The sequence below is a fragment of the Hyla sarda genome, chromosome 3 (genome assembly GCF_029499605.1).
Source record: "Hyla sarda isolate aHylSar1 chromosome 3, aHylSar1.hap1, whole genome shotgun sequence".
NCBI lineage: Eukaryota > Metazoa > Chordata > Amphibia > Anura > Hylidae > Hyla > Hyla sarda.
In genome coordinates, this window is record NC_079191.1 from 289,499,633 (window position 1) to 289,518,213 (window position 18,581).

At 46.5% G+C, this 18,581-nt stretch overlaps 1 protein-coding gene across 6 annotated transcripts in view; it reads right to left on the minus strand.

The window, feature by feature from the left end:
* The window catches only part of PDE10A (phosphodiesterase 10A), a 673,197-nt gene that overhangs the window by 108,217 nt on the left and 546,399 nt on the right, over nt 1-18,581 (minus strand). For all 6 annotated transcript variants that reach the window (XM_056566828.1, XM_056566831.1, XM_056566829.1 and 3 more), the window contains one exon: nt 5,402-5,453. In XM_056566828.1, the coding sequence (XP_056422803.1) occupies nt 5,402-5,453 (52 nt within the window). The remainder of the gene's footprint in view (nt 1-5,401; nt 5,454-18,581) is intronic.

Genomic DNA, 18,581 nt, shown 5'->3' on the forward strand with positions numbered 1-18,581 from the left:
GTAAAACCTTGAGAAAGTGTGCAAAGACGACCAGGTAGCCGCCTTGCAAATCTGCGAGGCAGAGGCTCTATTCTGGACAGCCCAGGATGCCCCAACAGAACGGGTAGAATGAGCCACAACCCTGAAAGGAAGAGTCTTCCCCTTACAGCGATAGGCTTCTCAAATGGTGGACCGAATCCACCAAGAAATGGTGGCCTTGGAAGCAGGTTGTTCCTTGCGACGACCTTCCATAAGGACGAAAAAGGAATCACACTGACAAAACAAAGTGATGGAATCACACTGACGAAACGAAGTGATGGAGAGATGAGACCGAACAGCCCGAACTACATCCAGCTTTTGTAACAAGCGCTCCTTAGGATGAGAAGGAGCAGGACAAAAAGACGGGAGGACAATGTCCTCATTGAGATGAAAGGCCGAAACCACCTTAGGCAAAAAGGAAGGATCTGGCCGGAAAACAACCTTGTCCTGGTGGATCACCAGAAACGGAGAACGGCAGGAAAGAGCTGCCAATTCAGACACCCTCCGGATGGAGGTGATGGCAACAAGAAACGCCACTTTCCAAGAAAGGAGGCGGAGAGACACCTCTCTAAGGGGCTCAAAGGGTACACCCTGGAGGGCACTCAGAACCAAATTCAAGTCCCAAGGGGGAGAGGGTGACCGATAAGGAGGAACAGCATGCGCCACTCCTTGAAGGAAGGTCCGGACATGAGAATTAGAAGCCAGGGGCCGCTGGAAAAGAACAGAAAGGGCCGAAACCTGACCTTTAAGTGAACTGAGAGACAACCCCAGTTCCAACCCCGACTGTAAAAAGGAGAGAAGACGGGGAACCGAGAAGGTTACCGGGGAGAAGTCCTGAGCTTCACACCAATGAAAATAAGACCGCCAAGTACGGTGGTAAATTCTTGCGGAGGAGGGCTTATGAGCCCTGAGCATAGTGTGAATGACTTGTGAAGAGAACCCGTGGGCCCACAAAACTGCGGTCTCAACCGCCACACCGTCAAATGCAGCGGCTGTAAATTGGGGTGGCAAAGAGGACCCTGAGAGAGCAGGTCCTGACGGAGCGGAAGGCGCAGTGTAGCGTCGTTCAGGAGCCTCACTACGTCGGCATACCACAACCTTCGGGGCCAATCTGGAGCTACCAGAATACTGGGAACGTCCTCTGCTTCCTCAGCACCCTGGGAAGGAGCGGAAGGGGAGGGAACAGATAGGGAAGGGCAAACCCCGCCCAAGGAATCACTAGGGCGTCCACGGCCAGAGCCTGAGGGTCCCGGGACTTGGACACAAAAGGAAGAATCTTCTGATTGTGCAGGGACGCGAAGAGGTCCACGTCCGGAATGCCCCAGAGGTCACAGAGTTGCGCAAAGACCTCTGGATGTAGAGATCATTCGCCGGGGTTGGGTGAGGACCGACTGAGGAAGTCCGCATCCCAGTTGAGCACTCCCGGAATGTGAATAGCCGAAAAGGCCGGAACCTTGCTTTCCGCCCAGGTGAGAATCTTGGTCACCTCGGCCATGGCTGCCGAGCTGCGAGTGCCGCCCTGTCGATTTATGTACGCCACGGCCATGGCGTTGTCCGATTGGACGCGGACAGGACGGGACTCCCAATGAAGAAGACAAAGAAGAATCGCCCGTAATTCTAATATATTTATCGGAAGAAGGGTCTCTCGGGGAGACCAGAGTCCCTGAACCGTCCAATCCCTGAACACGCCGCCCCAGCCCGACAGGCTGGCATCCGTTGTAACAACCTGCCAATGAAGGGGAAGAAATGACCGCCCTTGGAGAAGAAGGGGGGAGCGGAGCCACCAGAGCAGAGACAGACGGACCCTGGGAGGGAGAACAATCTGACGATCGAGGGACAGAGGAGACCTGTTCCATCGAGAGAGAACCGCCAGTTGAAGGGGGCGGTAATGAAACTGGGCAAAGGGTACGGCCTCCATAGTTGCCACCATCCGACCCAGGACTTCCATAGAAGTGCGGATGGGGACTGAGACCTGGGTCCGAAGGGAGCGGACCCCCGACCAAAGTGCCAGACGTTTGTCCGGTGGGAGACAAATTCTGGCAGAGGCTGTGTCGAATCGGAGTCCCAGGAAGGTTAGAGACTGGGTAGGACGGAGGACTGACTTGTCCCAATTGACCATCCACCCGAAGCGATCCAGAAAGAGGAGAGTGACGTTCAGATACTCCAGAGTCTGGGCTCTGGTTGGAACCTTGATGGGAAGGTCGTTCAGGTAGGGTAGCACCGAGATTCCCCTCGACCGTAACAGGCCCATCACTGGCGCAAGGATCTTTGTAAAGACGCGAGGAGCCGTGGCTAGACCAAAGGGGAGGGCTACGAATTGAAAGTGCCCCTCCAGGACCGCAAAGCGGAGGTACCGATGATGGCCTGGAAATATTGGCACATGGAGGTAGGCATCCTTGATGTCCACCGATGAAAGGAACTCCCCTTGTTCCAGGGACGCCACCACCGAATGGAGAGATTCCATTCGGAAGTGGCGGATAAGAAGGTGACAGTTGAGACGCTTGAGGTCTAGGATTGGTCGCACATAACCGTCCTTCTTGGGGATCACAAAAAGATTTGAATAGAAACCCCAAAACCGTTCCCCTGGAGGAACGGGAACTATAACCACCTGGAGAAGCAGAGACTGGAGAGCCGCTCAAAAGTGCTTCGCCAGAGGAGGAGACCGGGGGGGCCCGGGATTGAAAAAAGCGAAGGGAGGCGAATTCGATTCGGTAACTGTTGGACACCACGTCCCTGACCCAAGAGTCCTGAATGTGTGAGGTCCAGATGTGTCGAAAAAGTAAGAGACGACCTCCCACCCGAGAAGAAACCGCGGGTGGGGGCCTCACTTGCATGCAGAAGTGGGTTTGCGGATGCCTGATTTGGATGCAAAACGGCCGGACCGGTTGGAGTCTGACTTCCAAAACGGGCGTGCCCGGAACGAGGGAGCCTTCTTGTCCCGCGAGGGCGCCTGCCCGGACCCTTTGCTGGAACCAGAGGTCTGAAAGGACCAAAAGGAAAAGGACTTCCTTTGGGAAGTAGGGCGAGCCTTATTTTGAGGTAACAAGGAACTCTTACCTCCCGTTGTCTCAGAGATAATCTCATCAAGGCGTTTGCCAAAAAGACGGCCACCCGTGAAAGGAAGCTCAGTGAGAGACCTTTTGGAAGCAGCATCCGCATTCCAAGCTTTAAGCCACATAGAGCGTCGGAAAGCCGCTAGGTGACCCACAGCAAAGGCAGAACAACGGGCTGACTGCATGGAAGCTGCACACAGGAAGTCCCCAGCTTTAGAGCATTGGAGAGCCAGAGCAGATAGATCCTCTGGGGGGGGATCCCGCTAAGATATCCTGATGGAGCTTTTGGCACCACTCTGACAGAGCCTTGGACACCCATGTCGAGGCGAAGATGGGAAGAAGAGAAGAGCCAGCTGCTTCAGAGGCAAACTTCGCTAAGGATTCTACCTTCTTGTCCGTGGGATCCTTGAAGGCAGCGGCATCTGCCAGAGGCAGTGTAGTCGCCTTATAGATCTGGGAGATTGGTGGATCCACTGAGGGAGGGGAAACCACCTTAGTGACAAAGTCCTTGTCAAATGGATAACATTCTTGAATCGTCTTGATTCCCGGGAACCTCTTGTCTGGATGTTTCCATGCAGATTCCAGAATGTCGTCAAAGTCAGCGTGAGAGCTGAACCTTTGAGGTGCTGGCTTAGCACGATGAAAGGATACTCCTGGATTGACATCCGAAGAGCCTGTGTCCTCTAAGTGAAAGGTGTCTCTTATGGCTGTCACCAATGAGTTCACCGTTGCAATTGAGTCCGAGCGGTCCTCTGAGTCAGATGCCGGCTCGGAAGCCTCGTCCACCAGTTCACCAGGAGAATGTTAACGAGTAGAGGCAGTCCTGGAGGGGGCGACCCTGACCGGTTACGCGGCTCTGGCTTGGCAGAGCGGCGACTCCGAGAACGTCCTCTGGAGGAGCGACGTTTGTGCCCAGATGACAGGGGGGGGCGGGACCCACGAGGGGAACGCTCACGTCTATCTGAAGACTCAATGGAAGAGTCAGACGAGGCACCCCTAGTACGCTTGTGAGAGCGTGAAGTATGTGGAGACGATGAGCGGGCCCTCTCAGAGGCCCTGCGCAGGGAAGACCCCTTCAAGGCGGACACCACTTCCCGGGAGACCTCAGCCACCGAACGGGAGACTTTGGTCAAGTCAGCCATATACTGGGTCAGGGAAGAAACCCAGGCTGGTGGAGCCAAAAACGGGGTTTCCAGAGGTTGCAAGTCCGCACCTGAGGAGAAAGGGGGAAAATACTTACCTCAGTCAGAAGAACTTACCTAATGGAGTCTTCAGTGAAGTCTTCAGTCAGCTTTAGTTACCTGCATTACGCCTGGCTGCTAGGCGCGAGCGAGGCGAGCAGGGAAATAGGGGGACCCGGACCCATGAGGTACCAACCCAGGCGCTGACCGTTGGCGAGGGGGGGGGGGGTGAACAGCGCATATACGCAATGTCTGTGCCCCCTTACTCGCAATGGGGAAACAGGGAACCGGAGTCCCTGAGTCCCCACCTGAAAACAGAAAAGAAAAAGGAATAAAAAACTAACACGTCCCTATGCTAGGAAAACAAAAAATCAGAAGACCTGGTCTGGAGAATTCCAGACCATGTCCACCTCCTTCAGACACTAAGCTTAAACTGATTAGCTCAGGGTCTGAAGGTGGGTATATCCTGCTGGGAGGAGCCAATTTTTTTTATTACCATAGTGTCACACCTCCTAGAGACAGCAGCATACACCCACGGTCTGTGTCCCGCAATGGAGCCGATAGAGAAATGTAGTTTGTATGCTGTGCCCCTAATCATGAAACTAGTGATCTTTTAGTTTGTCAATAAAAGTTAACATGTTCTAGTAAACATAAGCACAGCAAAATTCTAAGCTGTAGGCAGCTTACAAAATTGGCTTTAAGAAACATTTCTGCAAAAACTTATGGGATTAATTGGACAAGGTTTCTCCTTAAAGAGAGTGTTATAAAGAAATGTGTAGAATTAAAGGCCATTCATGCTCCACTAAGAATTCAGTGAAGAAGGATATGCAAAGCAGCTCTTTGATGCCACCTTTTGGAGGTAAAGTGTCTGAACATAACTGGGGATGTAAGCCAAGAAAGAAATCTCTCTATGCTTCGTTTACATCCCTAGTCATGTTCTAAGGTTTCTTATAAGAGTCGGATACTGACTTTAAGGGAAATTTACCTCAAAACAGTGGCTTTAGAGATATGCTTTGCATAACCTTCCTATAAACCTCACAAATAGAAGGAGGAATAAAGGGTACTAAAAGGCTAAGCACTTATTACCATAATTAAAAAGTAGTAAAGAGAAATGTTATTTACTAGTGAATATACAATATATTTACTTACCATAATATGTTCAAGTAAAGAATCTATTGCAACTATGTTATCAAAATATGTTCTGCAAAAGAAGAAAATCTAATGTCAGTGAGGTGTAGACATCATTTCTTATAATAATATAATGAACCTTCACAACTTGTTGACTAGAGTGGATCAATAATCATGCAGTCACCTGTGCAGAATAGTTTCTCCAGTTCAGCCACGTCCATCTTATAAACAGGTGCTCAAAATTGGACACAAGACTCCATATGCGGTCTGACCAGCGATTTATAAGGAGGCAAAACTATGTTCTTGTCACAAGTCTCTATGGCCCAGATTTATCAAAGAATGTCTGCGGTAAAGTTATTTTCCCACATTTATTTGGCTGGTGTGTTTGACTAGTGCATCTTATTTATCAAGAAGGTGCAGCAGGATGACGAATTTTGCGCAGCTCTGCTGTGGTGGGAAAAGCTCTACCACATACACTTTTTCTAGACACTTGTGAGGGAGGGAAGTAGACACTTTCCCGGGTCCTGAATTTGGCAGGATAGGTGTTTTTACTTACTTTCACAGAGCTGCTGGGACATTTTTACTTGCATTTTAGACACTACAGTCAAATTTGATTGCTGTGTCTAAGGGGTTAAAACCAGGCATCACCGTGATCGGTGATGTCTGGCATTAGAGATAGCTGCCAGGACCACCCAGGTATGACTTGCGCTCAGCTCCTGAGCGTGTGTCATAGAAGGGGAGTGGAACGCTGTCATCCACAATAGGTTAAAGGTTGAATTGTGGAAGGTAGAAGTGATTCTCATGCCTACTGGTAGGTGGTGTAGCTTTGCACCTAAAAAAGTACCTTTGCACACAAAATTGCAACCTTTGACAAAAGTCGAAAGTGATAAATACGTGACCACTGCATGGTCAAAAAGCAAAAGTTCTATGGGTAGGCAAAAAGAGTGAAACTGTCTATATCAAGAGACGCATAAAAGTCGCTAAATATGCTGCTTGCACCTGAAAAATGCTCTTAAAGCAATGATAAATCTCCCCCTGCTGCCTGGCACTGGTCAATAAATTTGAGCCTACTGTTCAACACTACCCCCCAAGTTTTTTTGTTTTGTTTATTATTTAGCACATAATGGTTTATTATTTAGCACATAAATGTATATTTTGCTTTTACAGCCAATGTGCATAACCTTACATTTATCCACATTAAACTTAATTTGCCCAAGCTTAGTATCATAAGGTCAACATATTATAAAGCAGTCGACCCAGTACTGACCCCTGTGGTATCCCACTAGTAACTGTCACCCAACCAGAGTAAGTTTCATTGATACCCACCCTTCTGTTTCCTATAAATAAATTGGCATATATCCTCCCATAGCCCCAGCATCCTTATTTCATGTTCTAACCCTTTGTGTGACACAGTATCAAATGCCTTAGAAAAGTCCAGATAAACAACCTCCACAGCTTCACCCCGGCCCAATCTATAACTGACCTCCTCATGGATGCTGATGAAATTATTCTTACAGGACTAGGTGTTAGGTTAGTTTCATTAAGACACTCCATAATAGCATCCCTCAGAAAACCCTTTTTTGACCCTTTTTGAATATTGGCACTGCATTTGCTAAGTGCCAGTCCTGTGTAACAATCTCTGACATTGTATTATTTTTCCTATTTTTGTCAATTTTTTTTCTACCTAATCCTTGTGAGAGGTGAAAAGCAACATTGGAAGAAGCTCTTGTCCTCATATCCCCATCCTTGTATCCCAAACTCATATCCCAACCTCAGGTGGGACGTTGTGATGAAGAAATTGTAAGCTGAAAAAATAGAAGGGCGTGGCTTTGTGGAAGCTAGGCTGATGCACAAAAAGAGTTGAAAACAGACTGTGTGACTGCGATATTGGAGTGGCTTGCAAGCCAGACTGACGCATTCACCTGGAGATGCAGAGCAAAGCTTATAGAATAAGGTACCAGAAGTCTCATGGACTTGAATGTGACGCCTGACAAAAAACCCACTCTCACATAAAGGAGTAGGTTACTGTTAATTTAACTATCCTCTTAACTATCCTATATTTTTATTGTACATATAAGTAGCATGTGTACCCAGTATTATCAAAATATCTCCAGCCACTTGGAAGTTATGCTTGAATATACATTTCCCATAACGTGGGACTTTAAACAAAAACCCTGACCCTTGCTAATTGGAGTGTGTTAGGCTTAATTTGACTATCCTAAATTCTTAGCGGACATATAAGTTACATGTGTACCAAGTTTCATCTAAATATCTTTAGCCTTTGCAGCAAAACCTGTGCAAAGGAAAAGTTGACCAGTTGGCCATAGCAACCAATCAGATTCCTTTGTTTATTTTAGAAACAGCCTTTAAAACATAAAAGAAGCAATCTGATTGGTTGCTATGGGAAACTGGTCAACATTTCCTCTGTACAGGATTTGTTGAATCTCTCCCATTGGCACTAATTGGCTAAGAGTGGAGTGTAGTTTTCATTGTGGTGTTTTTTTCCCAATAGGTATTTTTCCACAGTATTTACTAATGTTTCCCTACGTTTTGCTTTTTTTTTTTTTTTTTAACACTCTGAGCTGTTGGGTTTTCCAGAGCTCAAATCTACCACATTTTCTGTGGAAACCTTAGTAAATATGTTGAGATTTTTCAAAAATGTCAGGTACACGTCCCTTTTTTTTTCCGGGGAAAATGGGGAATTTTTTTTTTGCTTGCAAATTCTGGTGCAGACACAATTTGAGGGGCACATCTTACAGCTGAAAATGCTAATCAGAGCAAAAATCAAGCCATGAGGAGGAAAGAACTGGTTGTAGAGCTCAGAGAAAGGATTGTGTGGAGGTACAGATCTAGAGAAGAGTGCAAAAAACTAAGGTATAGTTACCAAGGTGAAGATTGGCCCCTATAATGTTTAAAAGGAAGACGTTTAAAACAACCAGGAGTATTCCAGGCAAAAACATAAGATGTCTGATCACGAGGGGCCCACAGCAGGGACCCCCACAATCTCCCTGCAGCACCTGCATTATATGCAGGGCTTCATCTCCAGGCTCGACTGGAGACATGACATAACGCCACACCTCCTCGTGTAGTCACACCACGTTCCCTCCATTAATCTCTATGGGAGGGAGCGGGCCGGCTGTCATGCCCCCTCCCGTAGACATGAATGGAAGAGGTGTGGCATTACTTCCCGTCTCCAGTCTCGGAAATCCGGAGGTTTCCGAGCCTGTAGACGCAGCCCCACATAGAATGTGGGTGCTGCAGGGAGATAGCGGGGGGATGAGGGGCCAGCGGCGGGCACCCCGCAATCAGACATTTTATCCCCTATCCTTTGGAGAGGGATAAGATGTTTTTGCCCAGAATACCCCTTTAAGCTGGCCTCCCCACCAAACTAAGTAATTGGGGAAGAAGGGCCTTGATGACTTAATGGTCACTCTGGCTGAGCTCCATAGATCTTGGGGCAGATTTATCAAAACCTGCACAGAGGGCTGACTTCCGGTTCCGGCGCGCTGATGGAGGAGACGCACTAGCGGGAGCTCCGACGAGTCACCCAGTAACGGCTGCATTCACCGCTCACAGGACCGGTCATCAGGGTAGGATCTCTGCCGGGATCTTCCCCATTACTTCTCTGATGGAGAGATTTGTCACCCGCGGCATCAGTGCACCCTCTCAGCCTCCCTCCTTGACTCCGGAGCGGGACGAAGCGGTCCTCAAAATGGCGGCGGGCGAGATGAGCCAGGATATGGCGCAGATGACCTCCTCCACCACAGCTACCCAAGAAGGGCAAGTAAGTGGGGTAATGGACTCTGTCACCCCCTCATTAGGGATGACGGGCAAGCAATATGCCATGGAAATGGCTAAAGTACTCTCCCCACAAATAACCGCCACAATTGAAGCCTCTATATCAGCAGCAGTGGCACATCTTAAAATGGAGGTATCCTCCCACACTGCTCGGATTACGGAGCTGGAGCACAGGCATGTGCAGCTTGACAATGAGATGGACACTTTCTCAAGGGAAAAGAGACTTATGTCTAAAGCGCAACAGGCATTACAAGATAAGGTTGATGACCTAGAAAATAGGCCCAGAAGGAATAACTTAAGGGTGGTGGGTTTGCCGGAGAATATCCCACACAATCAGCTTACTGCTTTTTATTCGGTGGAACTGCCCAAAGCACTTGGTCTAGAAGGGGGATATCTGGTAGAGAGAGCGCACAGAGTGGGACCCCCTGCGCAAGCTGATGCTAATAAACAAAATCGTACTGCCAAGACACGCCAGGTCATAGCGCGTTATCTGAATTATGCTGACAAAGAACTTGTGCTACGCACTTTCAAAAAACAAGTTAGTTACTCCTATTTGCTGACTACTCTGCGGAAGTTACACAAAAACGGAAAGCTTTTGCCCATATTTGTACTTCGTTGTTCAGGCAGCAGATACGCTTCACTCTACAATACCCGGCAGTTCTGAGGGTGTTTGGTAAAGACGGTACATCTGCAACTTATTCATCTCCGGATGAGGCAGCCTCCTTAATGGAGACGCAGGAGGCTATGGAGATTACGGCACGATCTGCGCAGAAACATAGAAGAGACGACAGGGTTCAACCGGGTTCTATTACCCCAGGATGAGCATTCTATGATACTCCAAGTGGTGCTCTACAGATGTACTTGGGGGCTAGCATGTACTCTTGGCTTATGCTGTTGGTTACATACATAGCAAGGTTGAAGGGGACTTCCAAGGGAGATGGCGGACATATTTTCAGGGACTTTTACACTATTTTTCCTGGTTTCTTTCCTTTATTAAGTTTGTTATTCTGCACTAAAATGTCAAAGGGGGGATGTATGTGGTGCGTGTCGTTCTGGAGGGGGTGGGAGGGGAAGGGGGTTGGGGGCTGAGGGGATTTAATGTAACGGGCAAAAGGGGGGCGGGAGGAGATTGATGATTTTAGAGGTAACTTTATGTAGAGGTGGTTCAGTGTCCCACCATGATACCATCAGCGAAAAAAGTGAAGTCTGGAATATGATAGGCACTGTGCAGAGGGTTTTACGTTATGTCATTAAGTTGATCCTGTTCATTGTTTTTTTATTATTTTTATTTTCTATGTCTACATACAACAATGATACTGTGTACACTGTACTTTTCTGGACGCGGGGAGGAGTGGAAGATTGTGGTCTGCAGACGTCGTTTGTCCTCAGGTATATCAGACTCCATGTTACCTTATTTTTTAGTATAATACAATGACGGTCACCTCCTGGAATGTGAAGGGACTTAGGTCCCCGGCCAAAAGGCGTATGGTTTTACGTCACCTAAACAAACTTAAAACGAATATTGCTTTATTGCAGGAGACACACCTGGGGAGGAGGATTTTTTTAGACTCAGACAAATGTGGGTGGGAGCGGTATATGGTTCACCAGCGGTGAATGGGAAGGCAGGGGTTGTAGTTCTCATCAGGAAATCTCTCGCACACACTGTGATTTCCCAACATTTTGATAACAATGGTAGGATGTGTCATATTGTACTGGACTCTGCTCTGGGACGATTAAGCTTGTACAATATCTACGCCCCTAATGATAATCGCACTCCATTCTTTCGCACTCTGCAAGACACTTTTAGAGATGACTGTGAACAAAATATATTGGTGGGCGGGGATTTCAATACAGTTCATTCTTGCAGGGAGGATAGAAAGAGAACGGCTGAGGGGGAGGGACACAGAAGGGGAGAGGACAACTGGCTGACGGACTTACTTGAATGCACGAACTTCACGGACGTATGGAGGCACATGCACCCTGATGGTAGGGAATTTAGTTTTTATTCGGCAATGTGGAAAGCATGGTCTCGCATTGACTATTTTCTAGTTTCTCAGGCCTTGTTACCCAGGGTAGAGAGAGCGGAATTGGCAGACATAGTAATTTCTGACCATGCACCATTGCTGATGGAGCTGACTTCGATTACACCTAAAGGAACCGATATCCTGTGGCGCTTCCCCTCGGCATTGGCCAAGGAGACCGATTTTCAGGCTCATCTCAATAGCTGGTTGATGGAATATCGGTCTACGAATGCGGAGCATGCTGCCAACCCAAGGCTGTTTTGGGATGCCGCGAAGGCTGTGCTGAGGGGGAGAGTCATGGCTTATGTAACCCACCGTAAAAGAAGCGCGACCTTAGTATTTCAGAGGGAGACTAATAACTTAAGCAGTGCATACACTAGTTTTCTGGCTGATCCGACTAATGGTAATAGAGAGGATTGGGTAAGGGCGAGGACTGACTTTGAACACTCTCAGGAACAGTTGGACATGCTGTTTCGCGATCAACGGAATGCGACTTTATACAAATTTGGGAACAAGGCGGGGAAACTGATGGCTAACTTAGCGAAGGGATGGAGACCAGTGACGGACATCAGGGCATTGAAGGACAATGACGGTATGACTCAAACTCACCCGAAAGGTATCAACCAAATCTTGGGGGACTTTTACCAGCGTTTGTATAGGGGGGGATGACCTTAATAGAGAGGAGGGACTTAAGTATTTGCGCTCACTAGACTTTCCTCGAATGTCGGATGCGGCTTTAGAGTTGCTTAATGCTCCAATCACATTGGAAGACGTTAGTTCGGCTATACGGGGGTTGACAAGGGGGAAGGCACCGGGACCTGATGGTTTTGGCCCTGACTTTTACAAAACACTGGAGAAGGAGACGGCGTCTGATGAATAAGTATAAAATGACAGAGTGGTATGCATTGGAAGCTCTTAAGGGTACCTTGGGTGCTCTAGCAGTTGATTAATCTAATGGAACACTCGGGGTCGATGCCTACATCTCTAATCGGATAAAGGAAAAGGTATATATTTTCTGAGTTCAGAGATCAGTATAAGCATGTATGTAGATTATTGATGTTAATTGTTGGTTTTATTTACTTGTTTAACTGTTGTATATAAACATGAATGGCTCGCACGGGTAAACTAACAGACTTGCCTGCAATAGATGAAGTTACCCGACTTTTCGGTATTGAAGAGGTTATAGACCTAATGTATTGTAAGGCGAGACAAGGGGAGTGAGACTCTGTGTGTTATTCTATTACCTTTGGCTGTATATTTCCTTGTTTATATTTCTTGGAAAATAATAAAAATTGTTAATTTAAAAAAAAAAAAACCTGCGCAGAGGAAAAGATGCCCAGTTGCCCATAGTAACCGATCAAATTGCTTCTTCATTTTTAAAGAGGCCTCTGAAGCAATTTGATTGGTTGCTATAGGCATCTGGTCAACTTTTCCTCTGCACAGGTTTTGATACATTTTCTTTACGAGAGTGCAGATCAATGCGGGAAAACTAATCTTGTTGATTTTAGCACAGGGCCACAACTAGAGATGGCAAAGCCTGGTTAAAAACAGAAAAATTGGGAAAAGACAGGGACAACCAGGAACGGATCCGTAGCCTATTTTACGTTTGTGAATCTGCAGATGATGGACCCTACAGTGTGCCTCCAGCTGTGCCTGCCTGTAGCGGCAATCCGTCGTTGTGAGCAGATACACACTGTTCTGCGAGTGGCCGCGTGAATGCTCAGTGTACAGTGGTCACTCAACATACAATAGTAATTCGTTCCAAAAGACCCATCGTTTGTCGAATCCATCATATGTTGGATCCACCTGTCCCCGCCGCTCCGGAACACGTCCTCACCGCTCCCGATGCTGTCCCAGGGGCTCCCGATGCTGTCCCGCTGCTCCGGCGTCTTCATGGGGATCCTCCGGCTTCTTCCACATCTTCTCCAGGGTCCGGGCCTCGCTTTCTGGTGACGTTATTACGCTGCTGCGCCGGCACGGCGTGCGTAGCAACGTAATAACGATGCAGGAAAGCGAGGCCCGGACCCTGGAGAAGATGCAGAAGATGCCGGAGGATCCCGAAGTGGACCTGGAGCAGCGGGGATAGGTAAGCGAACCTGTCCGGGATGCTTAAACTGCTATCTGACAGCAGCTTAAGCATTTTACGCTGTCGGATAGAAGTTAATGCGATCGCCCTGACATATAAAAGCATCCTAAGTCGATGCTGACATCCACATGCGATGGTCTCTGAGAGGCCATCGTATGTCGATTTGATCATATGTCGGGGCCATCGCATGTCCGGGGGTTACTGTACTCGCAGACATCGTGGCTGCTCTCCCTGAGCAAGGCCGAGAGCAGCCGCGATCTGTGCGAGTACACTGTGCATTTGCATGTCGACTCGCAGAATACTGTGTGTCTGCTCATAGCAGCCGATCTGTTCCGTGTGACCCTACCCTTAAAGAAAATGTGGGTAGCCGTAGATAGTACAGGCAATTTATCTGTGCACAGCACATACATTTTATACTCCCTCAGGAAGGGATTATCAATATGTTAAGATAGATCATTATTTTTTCCCACATTAGGAATTGTATCTCATTACGTTTTGCGTTTTCCACATGGAATTACATGACTTATATCTCACAACAGCAGAGTGAAGATGCACAGCATTAATCTTGTTTACACATAATTGAACTGAATATTCTTTTGTATCCAATATAAGCAATATGTGTTTCCATGTACTATACTGTTTTAAAATCTGATTAAAACATTTTTTGATGATAGCAACTGATTTAAAGTTGCACTAACAGCAGATATTTATTTAATTTACAGCACATTTTCTACAGTGGATGTATGGTTTTATTGCATTTTTATATTTTCTTTATAATTCGTCTTTTATAATTATGTACTATTATCTTATTTTGTAATTTAGCTGCCACAAGGGCCTAGTGGCATGCTCTTTTTACATCTGTATACCATTGTGCCATATTTGAAAATTAAGGTTGGTCTACATATTAGGATGTCACTGTATATCTCCTTATCCCCTTCTAGGTACATTTGAAAACTGCTCTCTTTTTACTTAACTTCACTTTATTTGCACACAAGGGTATTGGTGCAATTTTCCTTGTAATCTCAGTGTACCCAGTTATGAGCTGAACTATTCCTTTTTTAGTCACCAATTTGTAAAACGACTTCAAACTGCATTTTTTTCTGATGGTTTTAACATTTCCGTATATTTTACATCTCTAGCCAAAACATACAAAATGTAAATTAAAAAACAAAAATTTTATGAAAAAATTGGAAAATGGATATTCCAAATAAATTAAATATTGATCACATATACAATATGTCTACTTTATGTTGGCATCATAAAGTTGACATGTTTTTACTTTTGGAAGACATCAGAGGGCTTTAAAGTATAGCAGCAATTTTCCAATTTTTCACAAAATTTTCAAAAACTAAATTTTTCATGGACCAGTTTAGTTTTGAAGTGGATTTAAAGGGCCTTCTTATTAAAAATACCCCATAAATGACCCCATTATAAAAACAGCACCCCTCAAAGTACTCAAAATGACATTCAAAAGGTTTGTTAACCTTTTAAGTGTTTCACATGAATAGCAGCAAAGTGAAGGAGAAAATTCTAAATCTTCTTTTTTTACACTCGCATGTTCTTGTAGACCCAGTTATTGAATTTTTACAAGGGGTAAAAGGAGATAAATCTTCCTAAAATGTGTAACCCAATTACTCTCGAGTAAGGAAATACCTCATATGTGTTTGGGATTTTGGAGAGTGAGTTTTTCTGAAATGGTTTTTGAGGGGGCATGTCACAAGAAGCCCCTATGGTGCCAGAACAGCAAAAAAAAAAAATCACATGGCATACTATTTTGGAAACTACCACAGGTGTTTGACGACTTTTCGTTAAAGTTGGATGTGTAAATGATTTTATTTTTTCACTAAAATGCAAATTTTCCCCCAAATTTAATATTCTTACAATGGGTAATAGGAGAAAATGCCCCCCAAAATATGTAACCCTATTTCTGGAGTATGAAAATACCCCATGTGTAGACATCAAGTGCTCTGCAGGCGCAAAACAATGCTCAGAAGAGAAGGAGCCACATTTGGCTTTTGGAAAGTACATTTTTATGAAATGGTTTTTGGGGGGCATGTCGCATTTAGGAAGCCCCTAGGGTGCCAGAACAGCAAAAAAAAAAAAAAAAAAAAAAAAACACATGGCATAAGATTTTGGAAACTACACCCCTCAAGGAACGTAACAAGGGGTAGCGTGAGCCTTAACACCTCACAGGTGTTTGACGACTTTTTGTTAAAGTTGGATGTGTAAATGAAAAACATTTATTTTTTCACTAAAATGCTGGTTCTTCCCCAAACATTTTTACAAGGGGTAATAGGAGAAAATTACCCCCAAAATTTGTAACCCCATTTCTATGGAAATACTCCATGTGTCGATATCAAGTGCTCTGCTGGTGCACTACAATGCTCAGAAGAGGAGGAGCGCATTGAGCTTTTGGAAAGAGAATCTGCTTGGAATGGAAGTCAGGGGCCATGTGCGTTTACAAAGCCCCCCCGTGGTGCCAGAGCAGTGGAACCCCCCCCCCCACATGTGACCCCATTTTGGAAACTACACCCTTCACAGAATTTAATAAGGTGTACAGTGAGCATTTACACCCCACTGGCGTTTGACAGATCTTTGGAACAGTGGGCTAAGCAAATGAAAAATAATTTTTTCCATTTTCAAGGACCACTGTTCCGAAAATCTGTCAGACATCTGTGGTGCGTAAATGATCTCTGTACTCCTTATTACATTACGTGAGGGGTGCAGTTTCCAAAATGCGGTCACGTGGGGGTGGGGGTCATTAAATTTTTCTGGCACTATGGGGGCTTTCTAATCACACGTGGTCTTCAATTCCAGACAAATTTTCTCTTCAAAAGCCAAACGGCACTCTTCTGAGCATTGTAGTTCGCCAGCAGAGCACTTTACATCCACATATTGGGTGAGTTCTTACTCAGAAGAATGGGGTTACACCTTTTGGGGGGCTTTTTTTTCATTTTCCCATCCAACTTTAATGAAACTTCTTCAAACACCTGTTGGGTGTTAACCTCCTGAGCGGTAATCCCGAGCATGACTCGGGATTAAATTTTCCCTGCCAGGATCGGTAACCCTGAGTCACGCTCAGGGTAGAATTGCAGAGTTCCCGGCCGGGCTGCACGATATATCGCAAAAGCAATGCGATATAGCGATGCGGCGCCCGGGAAAACATGCGATTATCTGCTCTGGTCGGCTCCCGTTGTGGGGGCCGGCCAGAGCAGGTAAAGAAAAATACTAAAAGTCAGTGTTTCCCTACCAGGGGGCCTCCAGCTGTTGCAAAACTACAACTCTCAGCATGCCCTAACAGCCAAAGGCTGTCCGGGCATGTTGGGAGTAGTAGTTTCACAGCTGGAGGCACCCTGTTAGAAAAACACTGAGCTAAGTGTAAAAGGAGTAAAATAAAAAAAAACTTTTGCTTACCTAATCCTGGTCCCTGCAGATGTCGTTCCCCCTCCGTGCGCTCGGGTCCCTGCTCTCTTCACTATTCATCTTCTAGGACCTTTCACTTTTCAGCCAATCACAGGCCGCAGTGGTGTTAAGCCTGTGATTGGCTGAAGGGGAAAGGGCTTGTTCTGCAGCAAATACACTAGATTTGAAATCTGCCCGGCAAACCCAGTGTTATGCTGCTGCAAGACAAGACAAGGTGAGAAGGGGGGGGGGGGGGGGAGGAAGAATGTGACAAAGGGGGGAATGTGACAGGGGGGGGGGGGAAGTGACAGGGGGGGGGATGTAACAGAGGGGAGGATGTGGCAGGGGGGGATGTGACAGAGGGGGGGGGGAATGTGACAAGGGGGGGAATGTGACAGGGGGGGAAATGTGACAGAGGGGGGAATGTGACAGAGGGGGGAATGTGACAGAGGGGGGAATGTGACAGAGGGGGGAATGTGACAGAGGGGGGAGGGAATGTGACATGAAGGGGGGATGTGACAGGGGGGGGATGTGACAGGGGGATGGAAATGTAACATGAAGGGGGGAGAACGTGACAAGGGGGGGGAATGTGACAAGGGGGGGAAGAATGTGACAAGGAGGGGGGAGAATGTGACAAGGAGGGGGGAGAATGTGACAAGGAGGGGGGAGAATGTGACAAGGAGGGGGGAGAATGTGACGGGGGGGACGTGAAATGGGCGTGGGGAGATGTGAAATCCAGTGCAAAAAATTGTACTGCTTTTGGTACAAATTTCCAGACAGAATCATACCGCCAGGGAGGTTAAGGCTCACTATACCCCTTGTTACATTCCGTGAGGGGTGTAGTTTCCAAAATGGGGTCACATGTGGGTATTTATTTTTTTGCGTTTATGACAGAACCGCTGTAAAATCAGCCACCCCCGTGCAAATCACCAATTTAGGCCTCAAATGTACATAGTGCGCTCTCACTCCTGAGCATTATTGTGCATCGGCAGAGCATTTTACGCCCACATATGGGGTATTTTCGTATTTTAAATTTTGGGGGTCTTTTTTTTTTCTTTTACCGCTTGTGAAAATAAAAGTATGGGGCAACACCAGCACCTGTTAGTCTAAATTTTTTTTTCAATGTTTTACACTAACAGGCTGGTGTAGCCCCCAACTTTTCCTTTTCATAAAGGGTAAAAGGAGAAAAGACCCCCAAAATTTGTAGTGCAATTTCTACCGAGTACGGAAATACCCCATATGTGGCCCGAAACTGTTTCCTTGAAAAACGTCAGGGCTCCGAAGTGAGAGAGCGCCATGCACATTTGAGGAATAAATTATGGATTGCATAGGGGTGGACATAGGGGTATTCTACACCAGTGATTCCCAAACAGGGTGCCTCCAGCTGTTGCTAAACTCCCAGGATGTCTGGACAGTCAGTGGCTGTCCGGAAATGCTGGGAGTTGTTGTTTTGCAACAGCTGGAGGCTCTGTTTTGGAAACACTGCTGTTCAATATGTTTTTCGTTTTTATTGCGGGGAGGGGGGGACGGACAGTGTAAGGGGGTGTATATGCAGTATTTTACCCTTTATTTTGTGTTAGTGTTGTGTAGTATTTTTAGGGTACAGTCACACTGGCGGGTTTACAGTGAGTTTCCCGCTAGGAGTTTGCACTGCAGCGAAAAATTTGCCGCAGCTCAAACTTCAAGCAGAAAACTCACTGTAAACCTGCCCATGTGAATGTACCCTGTACATTTACATGGTGGGGCAAACCTCCAGCTGTTGCAAAACTACAACTCTCAGTATGTACTGACAGACTGTACAAGCTGGGAGTTGGGAGCACACTGGTTGGAAAACCTTCAGTTAGGTTCTGTTACCTAACTCAGTATTTTCCAAACAGTGTGCCTCCATCTGTTC